This window comes from Cebidichthys violaceus, unplaced genomic scaffold, assembly GCF_023349555.1.
Source record: "Cebidichthys violaceus isolate CVI_PGR_0920_01 unplaced genomic scaffold, fCebVio1.0.p SCAF_61, whole genome shotgun sequence".
In the NCBI taxonomy this organism is placed as follows: Eukaryota; Metazoa; Chordata; class Actinopteri; order Perciformes; family Stichaeidae; genus Cebidichthys; species Cebidichthys violaceus.
The window spans coordinates 951,427-968,805 of NW_027176828.1; the positions used below are offsets into that span (position 1 = coordinate 951,427).

General features: G+C 41.7%; 2 protein-coding genes across 2 annotated transcripts; both read right to left on the minus strand.

Moving 5' to 3' along the window:
- Positions 1-5,855: 5,855 nt before the first annotated feature.
- Positions 5,856-7,086, minus strand: LOC137890093 (trace amine-associated receptor 13c-like). Its single transcript, XM_068734192.1, has 2 exons — positions 6,875-7,086; positions 5,856-6,672 (listed from the first exon to the last, which is right to left on the minus strand). The coding sequence occupies exons 1-2, from the start codon at positions 7,084-7,086 to the stop codon at positions 5,856-5,858; spliced, it is 1,029 nt and encodes a 342-aa protein (XP_068590293.1).
- A 5,221-nt stretch (positions 7,087-12,307) lies between these two features.
- Positions 12,308-13,542, minus strand: LOC137890058 (trace amine-associated receptor 13c-like). The gene is made up of 2 exons (XM_068734154.1): positions 13,331-13,542; positions 12,308-13,124 (listed from the first exon to the last, which is right to left on the minus strand). Exons 1-2 carry the CDS (start codon positions 13,540-13,542, stop codon positions 12,308-12,310), a joined length of 1,029 nt encoding a protein of 342 aa, XP_068590255.1.
- Between the last annotated feature and the right edge of the window lie 3,837 nt (positions 13,543-17,379).

Consider the following 17,379-nt stretch of genomic DNA (forward strand, 5'->3'; position numbering starts at 1 on the left):
AAGTACAGTTGAGTTACAACAGCTTGATGGATGATGGCGAACCATGTAAAATGGCCACTACACCAAGTCCATGTTTGATGAATTCTAAAGCTTTTACAAAATTTTAATTGCAAAGGTCTTTAGATTGTTCTGACCAAATTCTAAGCTGATCTGATTAATTACCTAGGAGGAATTCGTAGTACAGCACCTGGAAATGGGAAAAATACACAAGAAATTCATACAAAATTCAAAATGTCTGACTTCCGGTTGGGTTTAGAGCATGGACCCCTAAGACTTTTTTTTAAGTCTACATGTGATACACCTGCTTACCAAATGTTATACATCTAGGTGAAACGTACTGCGAGGGCTGCATCGTTCAAATATTGTAGGGGGCGCTATCAAGCAGACTAGCCACTTTGAAGCATTAAAATCACATCAGATAACTACATTCAGGATTTTAAATGCATGTGGCAAGTTTGATTGTGTTTTGAGTATTTTTAGCCCCTCAAAAACACCTTTGTTTTTTATGGCGAAGAATGCGTTGCCATGGCAACAGCCTTTCACAAAACAACAATCTTTGAGTAACTTTTAATCACAAAGGTCTTTAGATTGATCTGACCAAATTTTAAGTTGATCTGATTAATTCCATAGGAGGAGTTTGTTAAAGTAGCGTTTGTAGGGGGCGCTATTGAGCCGATTTGCCAATCTGAACAAATAAAATCATATTATATAACTACATTTCTGGCTTTAAATCTGTGTGCCAAGTTTGCTTACGTTTCAAGCATTTATAGCCTCTCAAAATTACCTTCGTTTTTCACGGCGAAGACTGCGTTTCCATGGCAATGGCATTAGACGAAACATCAAAAGCTTCATGAACTGGTATTATGAACTTCTTACGTTTGTCTGGAACTAATTTGATGTTGATCTGATTTACCTACTAAGAGAAACAAGCCAAAGTATAAAGACTTTTAATTTACTGTTGCCAGTAGGTGGCGCTATGACTATGATTCAAAATTGGCCTGCAGATGTCTTCAGGCCTGGAGTCCAATCAAACATATGAAATCTGGTAAAGATCTGATGATGTGGAGTTGAGTTACATCAGTTTATTCGTTCATGGCGAAGGATCAAACTTCACCGAGCCGCCACGTCGCTGCCCTTCAACAACTTCTTACAATCTTCACAATGAAGCATTGTCAAGGTCTTAAGGCTTTTCTGACAAAACTTTAGAGGGATCGGAATAATCTGTGAGGAGCAGGATGTCAAAGTACAAAACGTACAACTTCCAGTTGCCACTAGGTGGCGTTATTACTATGATTCTAAATTGTCATATAAATGTGTTCAGGGTCAGGATGTTATGACGTGTGAAATTTGGAGCAGATTAAACAATGTATTCCAAAAAATTCCAAGATGATTTTTTTTGTACGTCCCATTACGTTCCACATACCTGCCAAATTTCATACAGCTAGGTGAAACCAAATGTTGGGGCTACTCAATAGGGGGAGCTATCGAGCCAATATTTCATACCGCAGCTGGACACCCCAACCAGACTTCGCAAATTCTGGCATGCGTGCCAAATTTCCAAAAATTCCCAATATCCCAAGCACCTCCTTTTTGCAAGGAAACGCGCAATAATAATAATAATAATAATAATAATAAACATTTGAAGAACAATAGGTCCTCTGCTCTGACTACGTCGGTGCTCGGGCCCTAATAATAATAATGAACATTAGAAGAACAATAGGTCCTCCGCTCCGACTATGTCGGTGCTCGGGCCCTGATTAAAGCTGTGAGCAGGTGGCGCTGTGAGTATTAGTGAAAATTAGCTTGTGGACATCCTCAGGCCATCAGTGTTATCAAGCATGGGAAGTTTGGGAGCGTTTGGAACAAGTCCGGCTGAGTTACATCAGCTTTTTTCATGGGGAATCACGTAAAGTTGCCACCGGCTATGGCTAAGCCATTATGTCAAACGTAAAGCTTTTGATAACTTTTAATCACAAAGGTCTTGAGACTGTACTGACCAAATGTGAAGTGGATCCGACAAAGCCCCTAGGAGGAATTTGTTAAACTATAGCGACAAGAAATAAGCCTAAATCTAAGCATGGTACTTCAGACTTTTTTAAGTCTCTTTGAGATACATGTTCCTACGAAGTTTCATAGATGTACCTCCAACGTAGCGCTGGGGCTGATCTTTTGAAATATTGTAGGGGGCGCTATGGAGACAATTTAAAACAGACAAACCAAAAACCCATCTAAAATATGTCTTCCCATTACCTATGACACTTGTATAAAGTTCCATGAGTTTTTGAGCATCCCAAGCCAGTGAACCATCAGCTTCCTTTTTCATGGCGAATGATGGGTTGCCACGGCAACAGCGTTCAACGAAAACTCACAATATTCATGATGATGCATCATCAATGTATTAAGGTTATCTTTGCCAACCATTTCAGACTTATCTGGTGAACTGGCTAGGAGACGTAATTAAAAGTATGAAATATGACATTTCCTTTTGCCAGTAGGTGGCACTATGAGTTATTGACAATTTTACATTTGAAATGTGCTAAGGGTTGAAGTAGCATCATGCATAAGAAATTTCGTGCAGATTGAATAATGTACCTTGGAGTTATAACAACCTCTTTTTTCCAGGCCAATGAGGCAAAATGGCCGCCCCGCCATGTCAAGGTTCTTTGATGAAAACTCTAGCTTTTGATAACTTCATCACAAAGATTTTAAGAGCATCCTGACCAAATTTGAAGTCGATCGCATGAAGTCTCTAGGAGGAGTTTGTTAAAATACAAAGGCTGAAAACGTGAAAAATCACCAAAAAAATGAAATTGAGTGAATTACTGTAGCGCCCCCTAGTGGTTGAATGGAATGAAAATTGCAGGGGATGTTCCACCATTCGATGTGCACATATACAGGAAATTTGGTGATTTTACACTGTTGAAAGAAGTTGTGGTAGCTAAGGTGAAGTTGATAGCCTTCTGGTCTGCAGGACAAAGGAGAGAGGAAACGTGATCAAAACTGCCCTTAGAATAAAGAGATGTGCAGACAGGGAAAGAAAAACAGAGCTAATGTACAGTTGTGGTCAAAAGTTTACATACACTTGTAAAGAACATAATGTCATGGCTCTCTTGAGTTTCCCCGTTATTTCTACAACTCTGATTTTTCTCTGATAGAGTGATTGGAACAGATACTTCTTTGTCACAAAAAACATTCATGAAGTTTGGTTCTTTCATGACTTTATTATGGGTTAACAGAAAAAGTGATCAAATCTGCTGGGTCAAAAATATACATACAGCAGTGCTAATATTTGGTTACATGTCCCTTGGCCATTTTCACTTCAATTAGGCGCTTTTGGTAGCCATCCACAAGCTTCTGGCAAGCTTCTCGTTGAATCTTTGACCACTCCTCTTGACAGAATTGGTGCAGTTCAGTTAAATTTGATGGCTTTCTGACATGGACTTGTTTCTTCAGCATTGTCCACATGTTCTCAATGGGATTTTAAGTCAGGACTTTGGGAAGGCCATTCTAAAACCCTAATTCTAGCCTGATTTAGCCATTCCATTACCACTTTTGATGTGTGTTTGGGGTCATTGTCCTGTTGGAACACCCAACTGCGCCCAAGACCCAACCTTCGGGCTGATGATTTTCGGTTATCTTGAAGAATTTGAAGGTAATCCTCCTTCTTCATTATCCCATTTACTCTCTGTAAAGCACCAGTTCCATTGGCAGCAAAACAGCCCCACAGCATAATACTACCACCACCGTGCTTGACGGTAGGCATGGTGTTCTTGGGGTTAAAGGCCTCACCTTTTCTCTTCCAAACATATTGCTGGGCATTGTGGCCAAACAGCTCAATTTTTGTTTCGTCTGACCACAGAACTTTCCTCCAGAAGGTCTTATCTTTGTCCATGTGATCAGCAGCAAACTTCAGTCGAGCCTTAAGGTGCCACTTTTGGAGCAAGGGCTTCCTTCTTGCACGGCAGCCTCTCAGTCCATGGAGATGCAAAACACGCTTGACTGTGGACACTGACACTTGTGTTCCAGCAGCTTCTAATTCTTGGCAGATCTGCTTTTTGGTGGTTCTCAGTTGACTCTTCACCCTCCTGACCAATTTTCTCTCAGCAGCAGGTGATAGCTTGCGTTTTCTTCCTGATCGTGGCAGTGACAAAACAGTGCCATGCACTTTATACTTACAAACAATTGTTTGCACTGTTGCTCTTGGGACCTGCAGCTGCTTTGAAATGGCTCCAAGTGACTTTCCTGACTTGTTCAAGTCAATGATTCGCTTTTTCAGATCCATGCTGAGCTCCTTTGACTTTCCCATTGTAGCGTTTGTGGGCGTTTGTATCCAATGAGCCCTATTTAAATGGCCTCAGAGAAGTCACCAGCTGTAGTCACTCATAATCACTCACAAGAAGTTAAGAGGCCATGCTATGAAGCTCATTTCATTGACACAACTTTCTAAGTCACCAAAATTGCTAATTCATGTTGCTGTATGTATATTTTTGACCCAGCAGATTTGATCACTTTTTCTGTTAACCCATAATAAAGTCATGAAAGAACCAAACTTCATGAATGTTTTTTGTGACAAAGAAGTATCTGTTCCAATCACTCTATCAGAGAAAACTCAGAGTTGTAGAAATAACTGGAAACTCAAGAGAGCCATGACATTATGTTCTTTACAAGTGTATGTAAACTTTTGACCACAACTGTATCTGTGTGTTTCTGTGAGAGAGGGGGAGAAAGAGTGTTGCATAACATTATTTAAATTGGATATTTAAATCTTATTATCAGGATGCTAGTCTTTATTCTTAGAATAAATAGGACCTTAAAGAAATCAGCATTTTTTTCGTTTCCCGATTTCAGGAGTTGTCAAGATTTACAAACTTGCATTGAAAGTAAATGTAATGTTGTTTGCTCACACGAAAACACTGCAGACCACCATTTGACTGTATGTGCCATCTTCTGGTGGCTAAAACTTGATACATTATTTTCATCCAGATTAATTGTTGTCCCTCTTTTGAAAAATGTGTCTTTCAAGGAGTAAAGCAGATTTCTCTACCTACCAATTGTACACAAACATTAAGACCTGTCATACCTGTCATACCAATTAACAGATTAACCAAACATATTACACTCATCTTTTTACACAACATACCTGCAAGTCATCCTGATAAAGGTAATCAATAATACATTTTTTTTTATAGGTCATTCCATGTGGTAATATCATCCTTCTGCACAGCGTTGACAAGTAGTCTCTGGTGGTGGCAGCACTTGAGATAATTTAATATACACTTTAGATTTGTAAAATCTGTGAAAGGCCCCTTGAAAAGATGCTGACAGGCTTCCTAAACAGGAAAAAGAGAGTTGCATTACCCCTTCAGGTCTTTAGCTACAGAGTCACACAGTGTAACTAAAGACCTGTTAGAATCCAAAAATGCCAACATCCATGTATTATCCGGACAACTCCACAGAGACAATTCATTTTCCATACAGAAATTTTGGCCAGCCCAAGACTTAGACCTGGTCCCATCTTGCTGTGAGGAGACATGTTGGCCAACACAGCACCGTGCAGATATACGTCAACAGCATTTCTATATGTGTCAATGATACTTCAATTGATTTGTTATATGTTGGCTTCAAAGGAGTCAAGTAACAGATTTCCAAGAGTAGCTAAAGTAGTTGTAGTTTTCTAAGTTGTTTCAGTGTTGCATTGAAACAGTACACAATGTAAAGATACATCTTTGATCTCCATGTAACAGTGTTTACATAAAAAGTCACTGTCCCAAGACTTTTACAGTTGTTATTCAATTTCTCACCACCATGACCAAGTACATTTTTCTTTCTTATTTCAACCACCATGCAGCGCTTTTCTACAGTATGTTCATCTCACATGAGCCAGGCTGCAGTATCTTAAGAGTAACTATGAGCTTAATAGATTTTCTAAACCAGGGGTAGAAAAAGGCATAGATCACAGGGTTAAGACAGGAGTTGAAATAAAACAGACAAATTACAAAAGTAGCAGATGATATATTGAACAAGGTGTCCTGGCCTGTGAGTGAAACACAATAAAATGGGCAGAGGCACACTAGAAAGACGACAATAACAACACCAAGAGTCCTGGCTGCTTTCAATTCAGATTTTTTAGCAGTTAGACTGACTGAAGACTTGAGAGGAAAAGCTGCAGTATGAGACCGCATGACACGAGCCTGAGACACAGCCACCACAAATACTCTCATATACAGAACTATGATGACAGTGACAGGACCGATAAAGCACAAAAAAAGATGTGCAAATCCAGCAAAGTAGTTAATGACAAAGACACACTCTCCAAAGCAGGAATTATACCTGCCTGGTTGTTCCAGGTTGTCCTTCATCAGCAGACTGTAAAGGAAAGCAGAACATATCCAACATAGACAAACACAGATCTTAACTGTTTTTTGTGTGACTTTGTTGGGATAATGTAGAGGATCACAAATAGCCACATATCGGTCAACTGATATGAGCACCATGGTTCCTACTGAGGCAGAGGTAATGATATAGTCCAGAACAATATACAAAATACACATGATGTCACCGAGCAACCAGCAGCCGTCTATGAGCACAATTTGAAAGAACATGAGGAGGCCCACAAAGAAATCTGATACAGCCAGAGAGAGGAGGAGGAGGTTGGTGGGTGTGTGAAGCTGCCTGAAGAAATAAGAGAACAACATGCTTATCATTATTGGTAGTCAATTTATGATATATAAATATTATACTAAGAGATAAAAGAATTGACTGAAACACAAAACATATTTCCTTTACAGATCTGATATTTTGTGTTGTTCTGTTCCATCAACCATTTATGTCTGTACAGCTACCAGTTTTATAAATTGATTAAACATATGAATACTTGAAATGGGAGATGGAGATGATGACGACCAGGTTGAGAGTCACAGTGAGCAGAGAGATGGAGGACAGTAAAATGTAAGTGAGCATAGATACAGAGTGAGGACCCATGGCCTTCCTGCAGGAGGAGTTGAGGAGTTCTGGAAAGCAAAGTTCGGCTTCATCAAGGCTTTTCATTGTCAGAAAGAGGAGACAAGATGCTGCTGTGCTCGTCATACAACTGATTAATCTCTCTTCTTCCTCCACATCCCTCCTTGCTCTTTTACTCTGGTGACAACTTTCTTTCAGTGGGAGTGACTGAACTTCTCCCTTACTGTTGCATCTCTCTTCATTGGGTTTTTCCATGTAGTTCACCTCCCCCTCCTTTTTTATCCTTTCTTCAGAACAATTACAATTTCCATAATGCTCTGTATTGGGTAACAGAAAGCAGCTTCTGGTTACTATTATGCCATGAATCTGTATAAAATATAGAATTTTGGATTGTTCAAACTTCTTGCAGTAAAGAGGTTCAACTAGATTGCTGTCATGTGTCGTTGAACTCAAGCCCCTCCAGTTGTCACTGATTCCCTAATGGCCCATCTCAATAGTTGTCTCTGATCACTAGTCAGGAAACCCCTACATATTTACGGTTGGCCACATGCTGTGGTCTCCAGCCAGCACCAACAGGCCCCCAATTGCTCCGACATTTAAGTGAATCTTCCTTCCGGTCATCTGTCTTTTGTCGAGAATTGGCGAAAACTGTCCTTGAGTAGAAAATCAGGGCTAAAGCTGTGTGGTGTGAACTAGTTAAAAGCCTGGTACGTCTCAAACAGAAGCTAAAGGGTGCATTGGTATCAGATGCTGAAGAACACTGACCAACCATCTGTATTTGACACATTTTTGAGTGAGAACAGGTTTGCTCCCTCATTGCCTGCTTCTGTGACTCACCTGTAACTCTGTTTTGCAAATGACTATGCCCAACAAGCTGAGTATGAAGGTTCTGTTTGTCCTTAAAGCCTGCCGGCAGTCTTCCTGTGTGGTGCTTTCTGTGCTTCTGGCCTATTGTTATCTGTCCTGAGCTGTTCCACCTGTCTGAACCAACAGGACCATCTGCAAGGCGAAGAAAAGCAATTCTTTGTTCTAAAAAGTCGCTGGTGGGGGGGTCATGTAACACACTTCCTCTCCCCACTAATTTGTTGGTAATGTGACGGACCTTCCATGTGAACATGCAAGCGGAGTGGCAGTGGGTAGGGAGAGGGTGTAGGGGGTCGTTTGAGAAAGGCTTCGGGATGTACTGTATGAGGTAACGTTAGACGATTATGCAGGATATGAGGTGGCGTTAGATGAAGAAGATCTGATCTAAGATTTGGTCATTGCTTTGTGATAATTGGAACGACAATCGTTTTTCTACAGCAATAATACAGAAACTTTAGTCACTCTCAAATTCTTTACTTATGTGGATCCTTCTATTGGTTTTGGGGGAATCTTCAACAATCAATTGTTCGTGGACACCTGGCCAAAATAATCGATCCCTCTCCCTTCAAATATACTCCTCTGCTCTTCAAAGCCTGCATTGCCCAGCCTTCTTCCAAACGTCCTAGACTAGAAGGCACTGTCCAGTCCTAGAAGAACTCTGCAATAAAAATGTATGACTCCGCATGGTCTATTTCACTGCATTCTCTGCAGCTTTCCTGTTCCTGTCATGCTTGTAAACACCTCCATGATTAATGCTCTAAATGTGCACTGATTTAAAACAGTTTACAATTAGAGCATTAATCACCTTCTTCCATCACAGCATTTGTAGCAGGTATTCAGTTTTATTCAAGATGTGCAGACCCCTCAGTATGTAGCCTGCTCGGGAACTCCTCCATTCGCTTCCTGTTCAACGGCCTAAAAAAATCCAGGAAAGTGTCTTCCTTTCTCATTACCGTTATAGCGCACACTCTAGTGCCTCACTTAAGGCCTGGGTGTTTTGGGCCATATGTGGATTCTTTACTAGAGGCCGTGTTCTTCGCTGTCTTTATCGGTTCCTCCAGTGTGGTGATTCACAACCAGCTCAGACTCTTTTGATCCTTTGCATGATCTTACAACTTCTGATATCACCATAGATGCTCGCATGTACTCCATCTACCTTAAACATTTAAAAAGTTATGGGGAAGGTAAAAGTTTGACCATTGTTACCTCACTAACCAACACTACATTCTGTCCTCTAACTTCCATAACCTGGTACCTGCAACAACGTCCTGGTGCGAGACTAACCCTTGTTTCTAACTGACAAAGAAAAGCCACGTCAAGGTCTTGGTTCACAACCCGACTCCATCTCCTCTGCAAATGATGTGGAGTACTTCCTCAGCAATACACTTCGCACTCTGTGCAACTACCTCCGCAGCTGCATTGATCCCAGCATCTACACTGAAATCTATAGACCGCTGGTTCTCAGCAGCCAATGAACATTAAGTTAACCCGGGACTTGTCGAGATAATCACAGCTCAAAAGGCTATGAGCATTACCTTGTAGAATGCTTTAGTACCTCCATGCATCAATTAATTAAATAAATACAAATAGATAATTATAAATGCTGCATTTGCAAGCGGTTGACTGGGGTTCACTGCTTGATTTAAGTAGTGTGACCTCTCTTGGGATGCATGCTTGCATCTTTCCCAGAAAGCAGCACCTAACAGCTGAGGTCTGCAGCATTTTTTCTGTTACACACAGATATTTCATATAACGGTAGGTTGACCTCTTTTGGGATACATGCTTGCGCCTTTATTCTTAACATAATGTTTGCTGAGGTATGCAGCATGCTTTCTGCTACACACAGGTATTTCATATTGTCACGAGAGTTCAGGTTCAGGACCAAATAGCAACCACAGGACACAGAATACGGTACCAATAGATTTTATTTTCTAATGGCGAAGACAGGAATGCCTGTGTGGAGCCCTTGGTCCGACACAGGATGCAGGTCGGTTCGACGATGTGGTACCCGTGGTCCGACACCGGAGGGCTGGCAAATCGACGGTGTGATACCCATGGTCTGACACCGGAGGACAAGCAAATCGACGGTGTGATATCCCATGGCTGGCAGGCAGGCGGATCGTCCATTACTCAAGGCAGAAGACGGTACAGACTGACAACCCAGGCCTGCAAGACCAGGGTTGATATACTGCCAGGCGGTGATTAGTGGGATCATGATCCAGTGTGTCCAACTGCAGGTGGTAACGAGCCAGATTGTCCGCAGCTGTGCACCGATCAGGGGGTGTGGCCATGGGAGGTGTCTGGAGGCAGGGCTAAGAAAACAAACACAGAGCACATGGCACACAATAACAAACAGGGGAATGACAGACACATGAGGAGAGGAGATCGGGGGAAAAACAGAGGTCAACACACAAAGGGTCAGACAGGGATCCTGACACATATAACAGTAAGTTGACCTTTTTTGGGATGCATGCTTGAGCCCTTATTCTTAACATAATGTTTGCGAGGTCTGCAGCAAGCTTGCTTTTTACACATAGATTTTTCATAGTCTGGCTGATGCTTTGTGGGTTTTAGATCAGACTTGGCTTTTGGGTTCCGTTGTTTTGGGGGTTGTTGCTTGGTGCTCCCTGCTTCGGCTTAGTAGCTACTTGGCTAAATCCAGGGAGCATTTTAAGAGCGGAACCACCAGCGCCAAGTTTAACTGTATTTCCATTTGTTGCAATAAATGGTTAAAAATCTATGACAAGAGTGTTCCTGACTCAAATGAAGCATCGCGTTAGTTCATGCAGGACACGGAAGTCATACGACCCCAGCTGTAACCAGCTGACAGCCAGCCAATTGAATCATAACTCCCAATCAGCCACACAGCAATCACAGCCCACTCTCACCTCAAGGAGGTTCATTTAAATATGACTCCCTCCTCACTGATCCTTTCCACACCAATGCTGTTACAGACCATACAGCTGGCAAAGCTTACTTCCTCCACCCCAGCCTCCACCCTTTTTTAGTTCAGAGTTCTTTTTGCAATAGTATTCAAAGTTTACTTCGGGCTCATTCCTGTATACCTGGGGGGGGTTATGTATGGTGATCCAGGGAGCATTTTAAGAACAGAGCCACCAGCGCTAAGTTTTACTGTATTTACATTTGTTGCAATAAATGGGTAAAAATCTATGACGAGAGTGTTTCTGACTGAACTGTATATTTTTACATAACTCAACCGTTTAAATGACATCAAAGCTTAAAGGCATAATAAAGGACATGGCCGCTTTGAGTGACAGGTGGGTGCCGTCTCAGGTTGTGAGCTGCTAACTGTCTGCTCTGCTGCGTCACCCGGGCACTCTTCAGCTCCACCGATGATCCAACCTTATTTTACTTTTTAGGCTGTGTTGTCACTGCTTTTGATTTTTTTTCCAAAGCGTTTATTGATTGCTTTCAGGATGGAGTGTCAAGATAATTTCAACAAATATAACAAAGAAAGGTTTCTAAAATACATTTGCAACCATAGCTTTATGTGTGAATTGTCAGCTGGTAATGTCATACTTAATTGTTAATTTAGTTTGCAGTATGCAGCACATACTGACTGAGCATACAGTACGCAGAACATTAGTATGCGATTTTGAAGACACTCACTCTCAATTGCAAATGCGACTGATATTTGTGGAGAGTGAGGACTGTTGAAAGTAGTTGTGTTAGCTAAGGTGAAGTTGATAGCCTTCTGGTCTGCAGCACAAAGGAGAGAGGAAACGTGATCAAAACTGCCCTTAGAATAAAGAGATGTGCAGACAGGGAAAGAGAAACAGAGCTAATGTATCTGTGTGTTTCTGTGAGGGAGGGGGAGAAAGAGTGTTGCATAACATTATTTCAATTGGACATTTAAATCTTATTATCAGGATGCTAGTCTACATTCTTAGAATAAATAGGACCTTAAAGAAATCAGCATTTTTTTCGTTTCCCGATTTCAGGAGTTGTCAAGATTTACAAGAGGTCATGCAGGTCTTTAGCTACAGAGTGATACAGTGTAACTAAAGACCTGTTAAGATCCAAAAATGCCAACATCCATGTATTATCCGGACAACTCCACAGAGACAATTAATTTTCCATACAGAAAATTTTGGCTAGCCCGAGACTTAGACCTGGTCCCATCTTGCTGTGAGGAGATATGTTGGCCACCACAGCACCATGCAGATATATGTCAACAGCATTTCTATATGTGTCAATGATCGTTCAATTGATTTGTTATATGTTGGCCTCAAAGGAGTCAAGCAACAGATATCCAAGAGTAGCTAAAGTAGTTGTAGTTTTCTAAGTTGTTTCAGTGTTGCATTGAAACAGTACACAATGTAAAGATACATCTATGATCTGCATGTAACAGTGTTTACATAAAAAGTCACTGTACCAAGACTTTTACATCTGTTATTCAATTTGTCACCACCATGACCAAGTAGATTTTTCTTTTTTATTTCAACCACCATGCAGCTCTTTTCTACAGTATGTTCATCTCACATGAGCCAGGCTGCAGTATCTTAAGAGTAACGATGAGCTTAATAGATTTTCTAAACCAGGGGTAGAAAAAAGCATAGATCACAGGGTTAAGACAGGAGTTGAAATAGAACAGACAAATTACAAAAGCAGCAGTTGAGGCATTGATCAAGGTGTCCTGGCCTGTGAGTGCAACACAATAATATGGGCAGAGGCACACTAGAAAGACGACAATAACAACACCAAGAGTCCTGGCTGCTTTCATTTCAGATTTTTTAGCAGTTACACGTACTGAACACTTGACAGAGAAAGCTGCAGTATGAGACCGCATGACACGAGCCTGAGACACAGCCACCACAAATACTCTCATATACAGAACTATGATGACAGTAACAGGACCGATAAAAGTCAAAAAAAGATCTGCAAGTCCAGCAATGTAGTCAATGACAACGACACACTCTCCAAAGCAGGAATTATACCTGCCTGGTTTTTCCAGGTTGTCCTTCATCAGCAGACTGTCAAGGAAAGCAGAACATATCCAACACAGACAAACACAGATCTTAACTCTTTCTTGTGTTACTTTGTTGGGATAATGTAGAGGATCACAAATAGCCACATATCGGTCAACTGATATGAGCACCATGGTTCCTACTGAGGCAGAGGTAATAATATAGTCCACAACAGTATACAAAATACACATGAGGTCACCGAGCAACCAGCAGCCGTCTATGAGCAAAATTTGAAAGCACATGAGGAGACCAACAAAGAAATCTGAGACAGCCAGAGAGAGGAGGAGGATGTTGGTGGGTGTGTGGAGCTGCCTGAAAAAATAAGAGGACAACATGCTTATCATTATTGGTAGTCAATTTATATGATATATAAATATTATAGTAAGAGATAAAAGCATTGACTGAAACACAAAAAACATATTTCCTTTACAGATTTGATATTTTGTTTTGTTCTGTTCTATTAACCATTTATTTCTGTACAGCTACCAGTTTTGCAAATTGATAAAACATATGAATACTTGAAATGGGAGATGGAGATGATGACGAGCAGGTTGAGAGTCACAGTGAGCAGAGAGATGGAGGACAGTAAAATGTAAGTGAGCATAGATACAGAGTGAGGACCCATGGCCTTCCTGCAGGAGGAGTTGAGGAGTTCTGGAAAGCAAAGTTCGGCTTCATCAAGGCTTTTCATTGTCAGAAAGAGAAGACAAGATGCTGCTGTGCTCGTCATACAACTGATTAATCTCTCTTCTTCCTCCACATCCCTCTTTGCTCTTTTACTCTGGTGACAACTTTCTTTCAGTGGGAGTGACTGAACTTCTCCCCTACTGTTTCATCTCTCTTCATTGGGCTTTTCCCTGTAGTTCACCTCCCCCTCCTCTTTTTTCCTTTCTTCAAAACAATTACAATTTCCATCATGCTCTGTATTGGATAACATAAAGCAGCTTCTGGTTACTATTATGCCATGAATCTGTATAAAATATTGAATTTTGGATTGTTCAAACTTCTTGCAGTAAAGAGGTTCAACTAGATTTCTGTCATGTGTCGTTGAACTCAAGCCCCTCCAGTTGTCACTGATTCCCTAATGGCCCATCTCAATAGTTGTCTCTGATCACTAGTCAGGAAACCCCTACATATTTACGGTTGGCCACATGCTGTGGTCTCCAGCCAGCACCAACAGGCCCCCAATTGCTCCGACATTTAAGTGAATCATCCTTCCGGTCATCTGTCTTTTGTCGGGAATTGGCGAAAACTGTCCTTGAGTAGAAAATCAGGGCTAAAGCTGTGTGGTGTGAACTAGTTAAAAGCCTGGTGCGTTTCAAACAGAAGCTAAAGGGTGCATTGGTATCAGATGCTGAGGAACACTGACCAACCATCTGTATTTGACACATTTTTGAGTGAGAACAGGTTTGCTCCCTCATTGCCTGCTTCTGTGACTCACCTGGAACTCGGTTTTGCCAATGACTATGCCCAACAAGCTGAGTATGAAGGTTCTGTTTGTCCTTAAAGCCTGCCGGCAGTCTTCCTGTGTGGTGCTTTCTGTGCTTCTGGCCTATTGTTATCTGTCCTGAGCTGTTCCACCTATCTGAACCAACAAGACCATCTGCAAGGAGAAGAAAAGCAATTCTTTGTTCTAAAAAGTCCTACATATAAATATATATATATATATATATATATATATATATATATATATATATATATATATATATATTTTTATATATAAATATTGCTGGTGGGGGGGTCATTTAACACACTTCCTCTCCCCACTAATTGGTTTGAGATGACAATTAATGTGACGGACCTTCCATGTGAACATGCAAGCGGCAGTGGGTAGGGAGAGGGTGTAGGGAGTGGTTTGAGAAATGCTTCGGGATGTACTGTATGATGTAACGTTAGACGATTATGCAGGATATGAGGTCGCGTTAGATAAAATAGATCTGATCTAAGATTTGGTCATTGCTTTGTGATAATTGGAATGGCAATCGTTTTTCTACAGCAATAATACAGAAACTTGAGTCGCTCTCACATTCTTTACTGATGTGGATCCTTCTATTGGTTTTGGGGGAATCTTCAACAATCAATTGTTCGTGGACACCTGGCCAAAATAATCGATCCCTCTCCCTTCAAATATACTCCTCTGCTCTTCAAAGCCTGCATTACCCAGCCTTCTTCCAAACGTCCTAGACTAGAAGGCACTGTCCAGTCCTAGAAGAACTCTGCAATAAAAATGTATGACTCCGCATGGTCTATTTCACTGCATTCTCTGCAGCTTTCCTGTTCCTGTCATGCTTGTAAACACCTCCATGATTAATGCTCTAAATGTGCACTGATTTAAAACAGTTTACAATTAGAGCATTAATCACCGTCTTCCATCACAGCATTTGTAGCAGGTATTCAGTTTTATTCAAGATGTGCAGACCCCTCAGTATGTAGCCTGCTCGGGAACTCCTCCATTCACTTACTGTTCAACAGCCTAAAAAATCCAGGAAAGTGTCTTCCTTTCTCATTACCGTTATAGCGCACACTCTAGTGCCTCACTTAAGGCCTGGGTGTTTTGGGCCATATGTGGATTCTTTACTAGAGGCTGTGTTCTTCGCTGCTTTTATCGGTTCTTCCGGTGTGGTGAAACACAACCAGCTCAGACCCTTTCGATCCTTTGCATGATCTTACAATTTCTGATATCACCATAGATGCTCGCATGTACTCCATCTACCTTAAACATTTAAAAACTTATGGGGAAGGTAAAAGTTTGACCATTGTTATCTCACTAACCAACACTACATTCTGTCCTAAATCTTCCATAACCTGGTACCTGCAACAACGTCCTGGTGCGAGACTAACCCTTGTTTCTAACTGACAAAGAAAAGCCACGTCAAGGTCTTTGTTCACAACCCGACTCCATCTCCTCTGCAAATGATGTGGAGTCCTTCCTCAGCAATAGTCTTCGCACTCTGTGCAACTACCTCCGCAGCTGCATTGATCCCAGCATCTACACTGAAAGCTATAGACCGCTGGTTCTCAGCAGCCAATGAACGTTAAGTTAACCCGGGAGTTGTCGAGATAATCACAGCTCAAAAGGCTATGAGCATTACCTTGTAGACTGCTTTAGTACCTCCATGCATCAATGAATTAAATAAATAAAAATAGATAATTATAAATGCTGCATTTGCAAGCGGTTGGCTGGGGTTCACTGCTTGATTTAAGTCGTGTGACCTCTCTTGGGATGCATGCTTGCATCTTTCCCAGAAAGCAGCACCTAACAGCTGAGGTCTGCAGCATGCTTGGTGCTACACACAGATATTTCATATAACGGTAGGTTGACCTCTTTTGGGATGCATGCTTGCACCTTTATTCTTAACATAATGTTTGCTGAGGTATGCAGCATGCTTGCTGCTACACACAAATATTTCATATTGTTACGGGAGTTCAGGATCAGGACTCAATAGCAACCACAAGACACAGAATACGGTACCAATAGATTTTATTTTCTACCGACGAAGACAGGAATGCCTGTGTGGAGCCCGTGGTCAGACACAGGATGCAGGTCGGATCGACGATTTGGTACCCGTGGTCCGACACCGGAGAGCAAGCAAATTGACGGTGTGATTCCCGTGGATCGACACCGGAGGCTGGCAGATTGTCCATTACTCGAGGCAGAAGACGGTACAGACTGACAACCCAGGCCTGCAAGACCAGGGTTGATATACTGCCAGGCGGTGATTAGTGGGATCATTATCCAGTGTGTCCTTGGCTGAGAGCCACACCCTTTGACCGACTTTGTATTGTGGGGCAGGGATGCGGCAGAGATCTGCCAAGTGTTTGTTTTGCTCTGCCGTTCAGAGAAGAGCGGCCAAATGTCCTAGGCCAAATGACAGAAAATATCCCGTTTGGCCCTAATTAATCATAACACCCGGTACCAAAACGTTACTAAAACCAATTAGCACCCGGTACCAAAACGTTACTACAACCAATTAGCAACATAACTCGTGCTGGTATTGTACCCAATTTCGAGCCTCAATCCAAGGGAGACAGTCACTGGATGTCCCCCGGCCCTAATGGCAGAATACATCCCCAATGAAATCACTCATTTGGGACATATTCTGACATTTGGCCGAGGACTTTTGGAATGCATTACCATCCCATACAAATAAATTCGAACTGGCAGTTTTTGATTCATAAGGACACTGACATTTGTAACTTATTTTCATGGGCTGGCGATGTGTGCCAAATGTCCTTGGCCAAATGACAGAAAATATCCCGTTTGGCCCTAATTAATCATAGCACCTGGTTACCAAAAAAGGACTCCTGTCCCCCCGTTTGTCAGAAAGCTTCTCTCCTGTACTATCATTTGTCAGAAATTATCCAATATGACACGGGACATATGGGACCATTTCTACCACTGCTGGGAGAGAAAGGATGTAATCTGACATTTCGTGGAAGCATTTCTTTTGGTAAATCCCAAATGTCAGGAAAAGTCCCATCTGACAATCCCCAAATGGCATAATATGTCCTGGACGTCCAGAGTTCGTGAACCCCTAGTGGCCACTTTCGGTAAACTGCCCAAAAG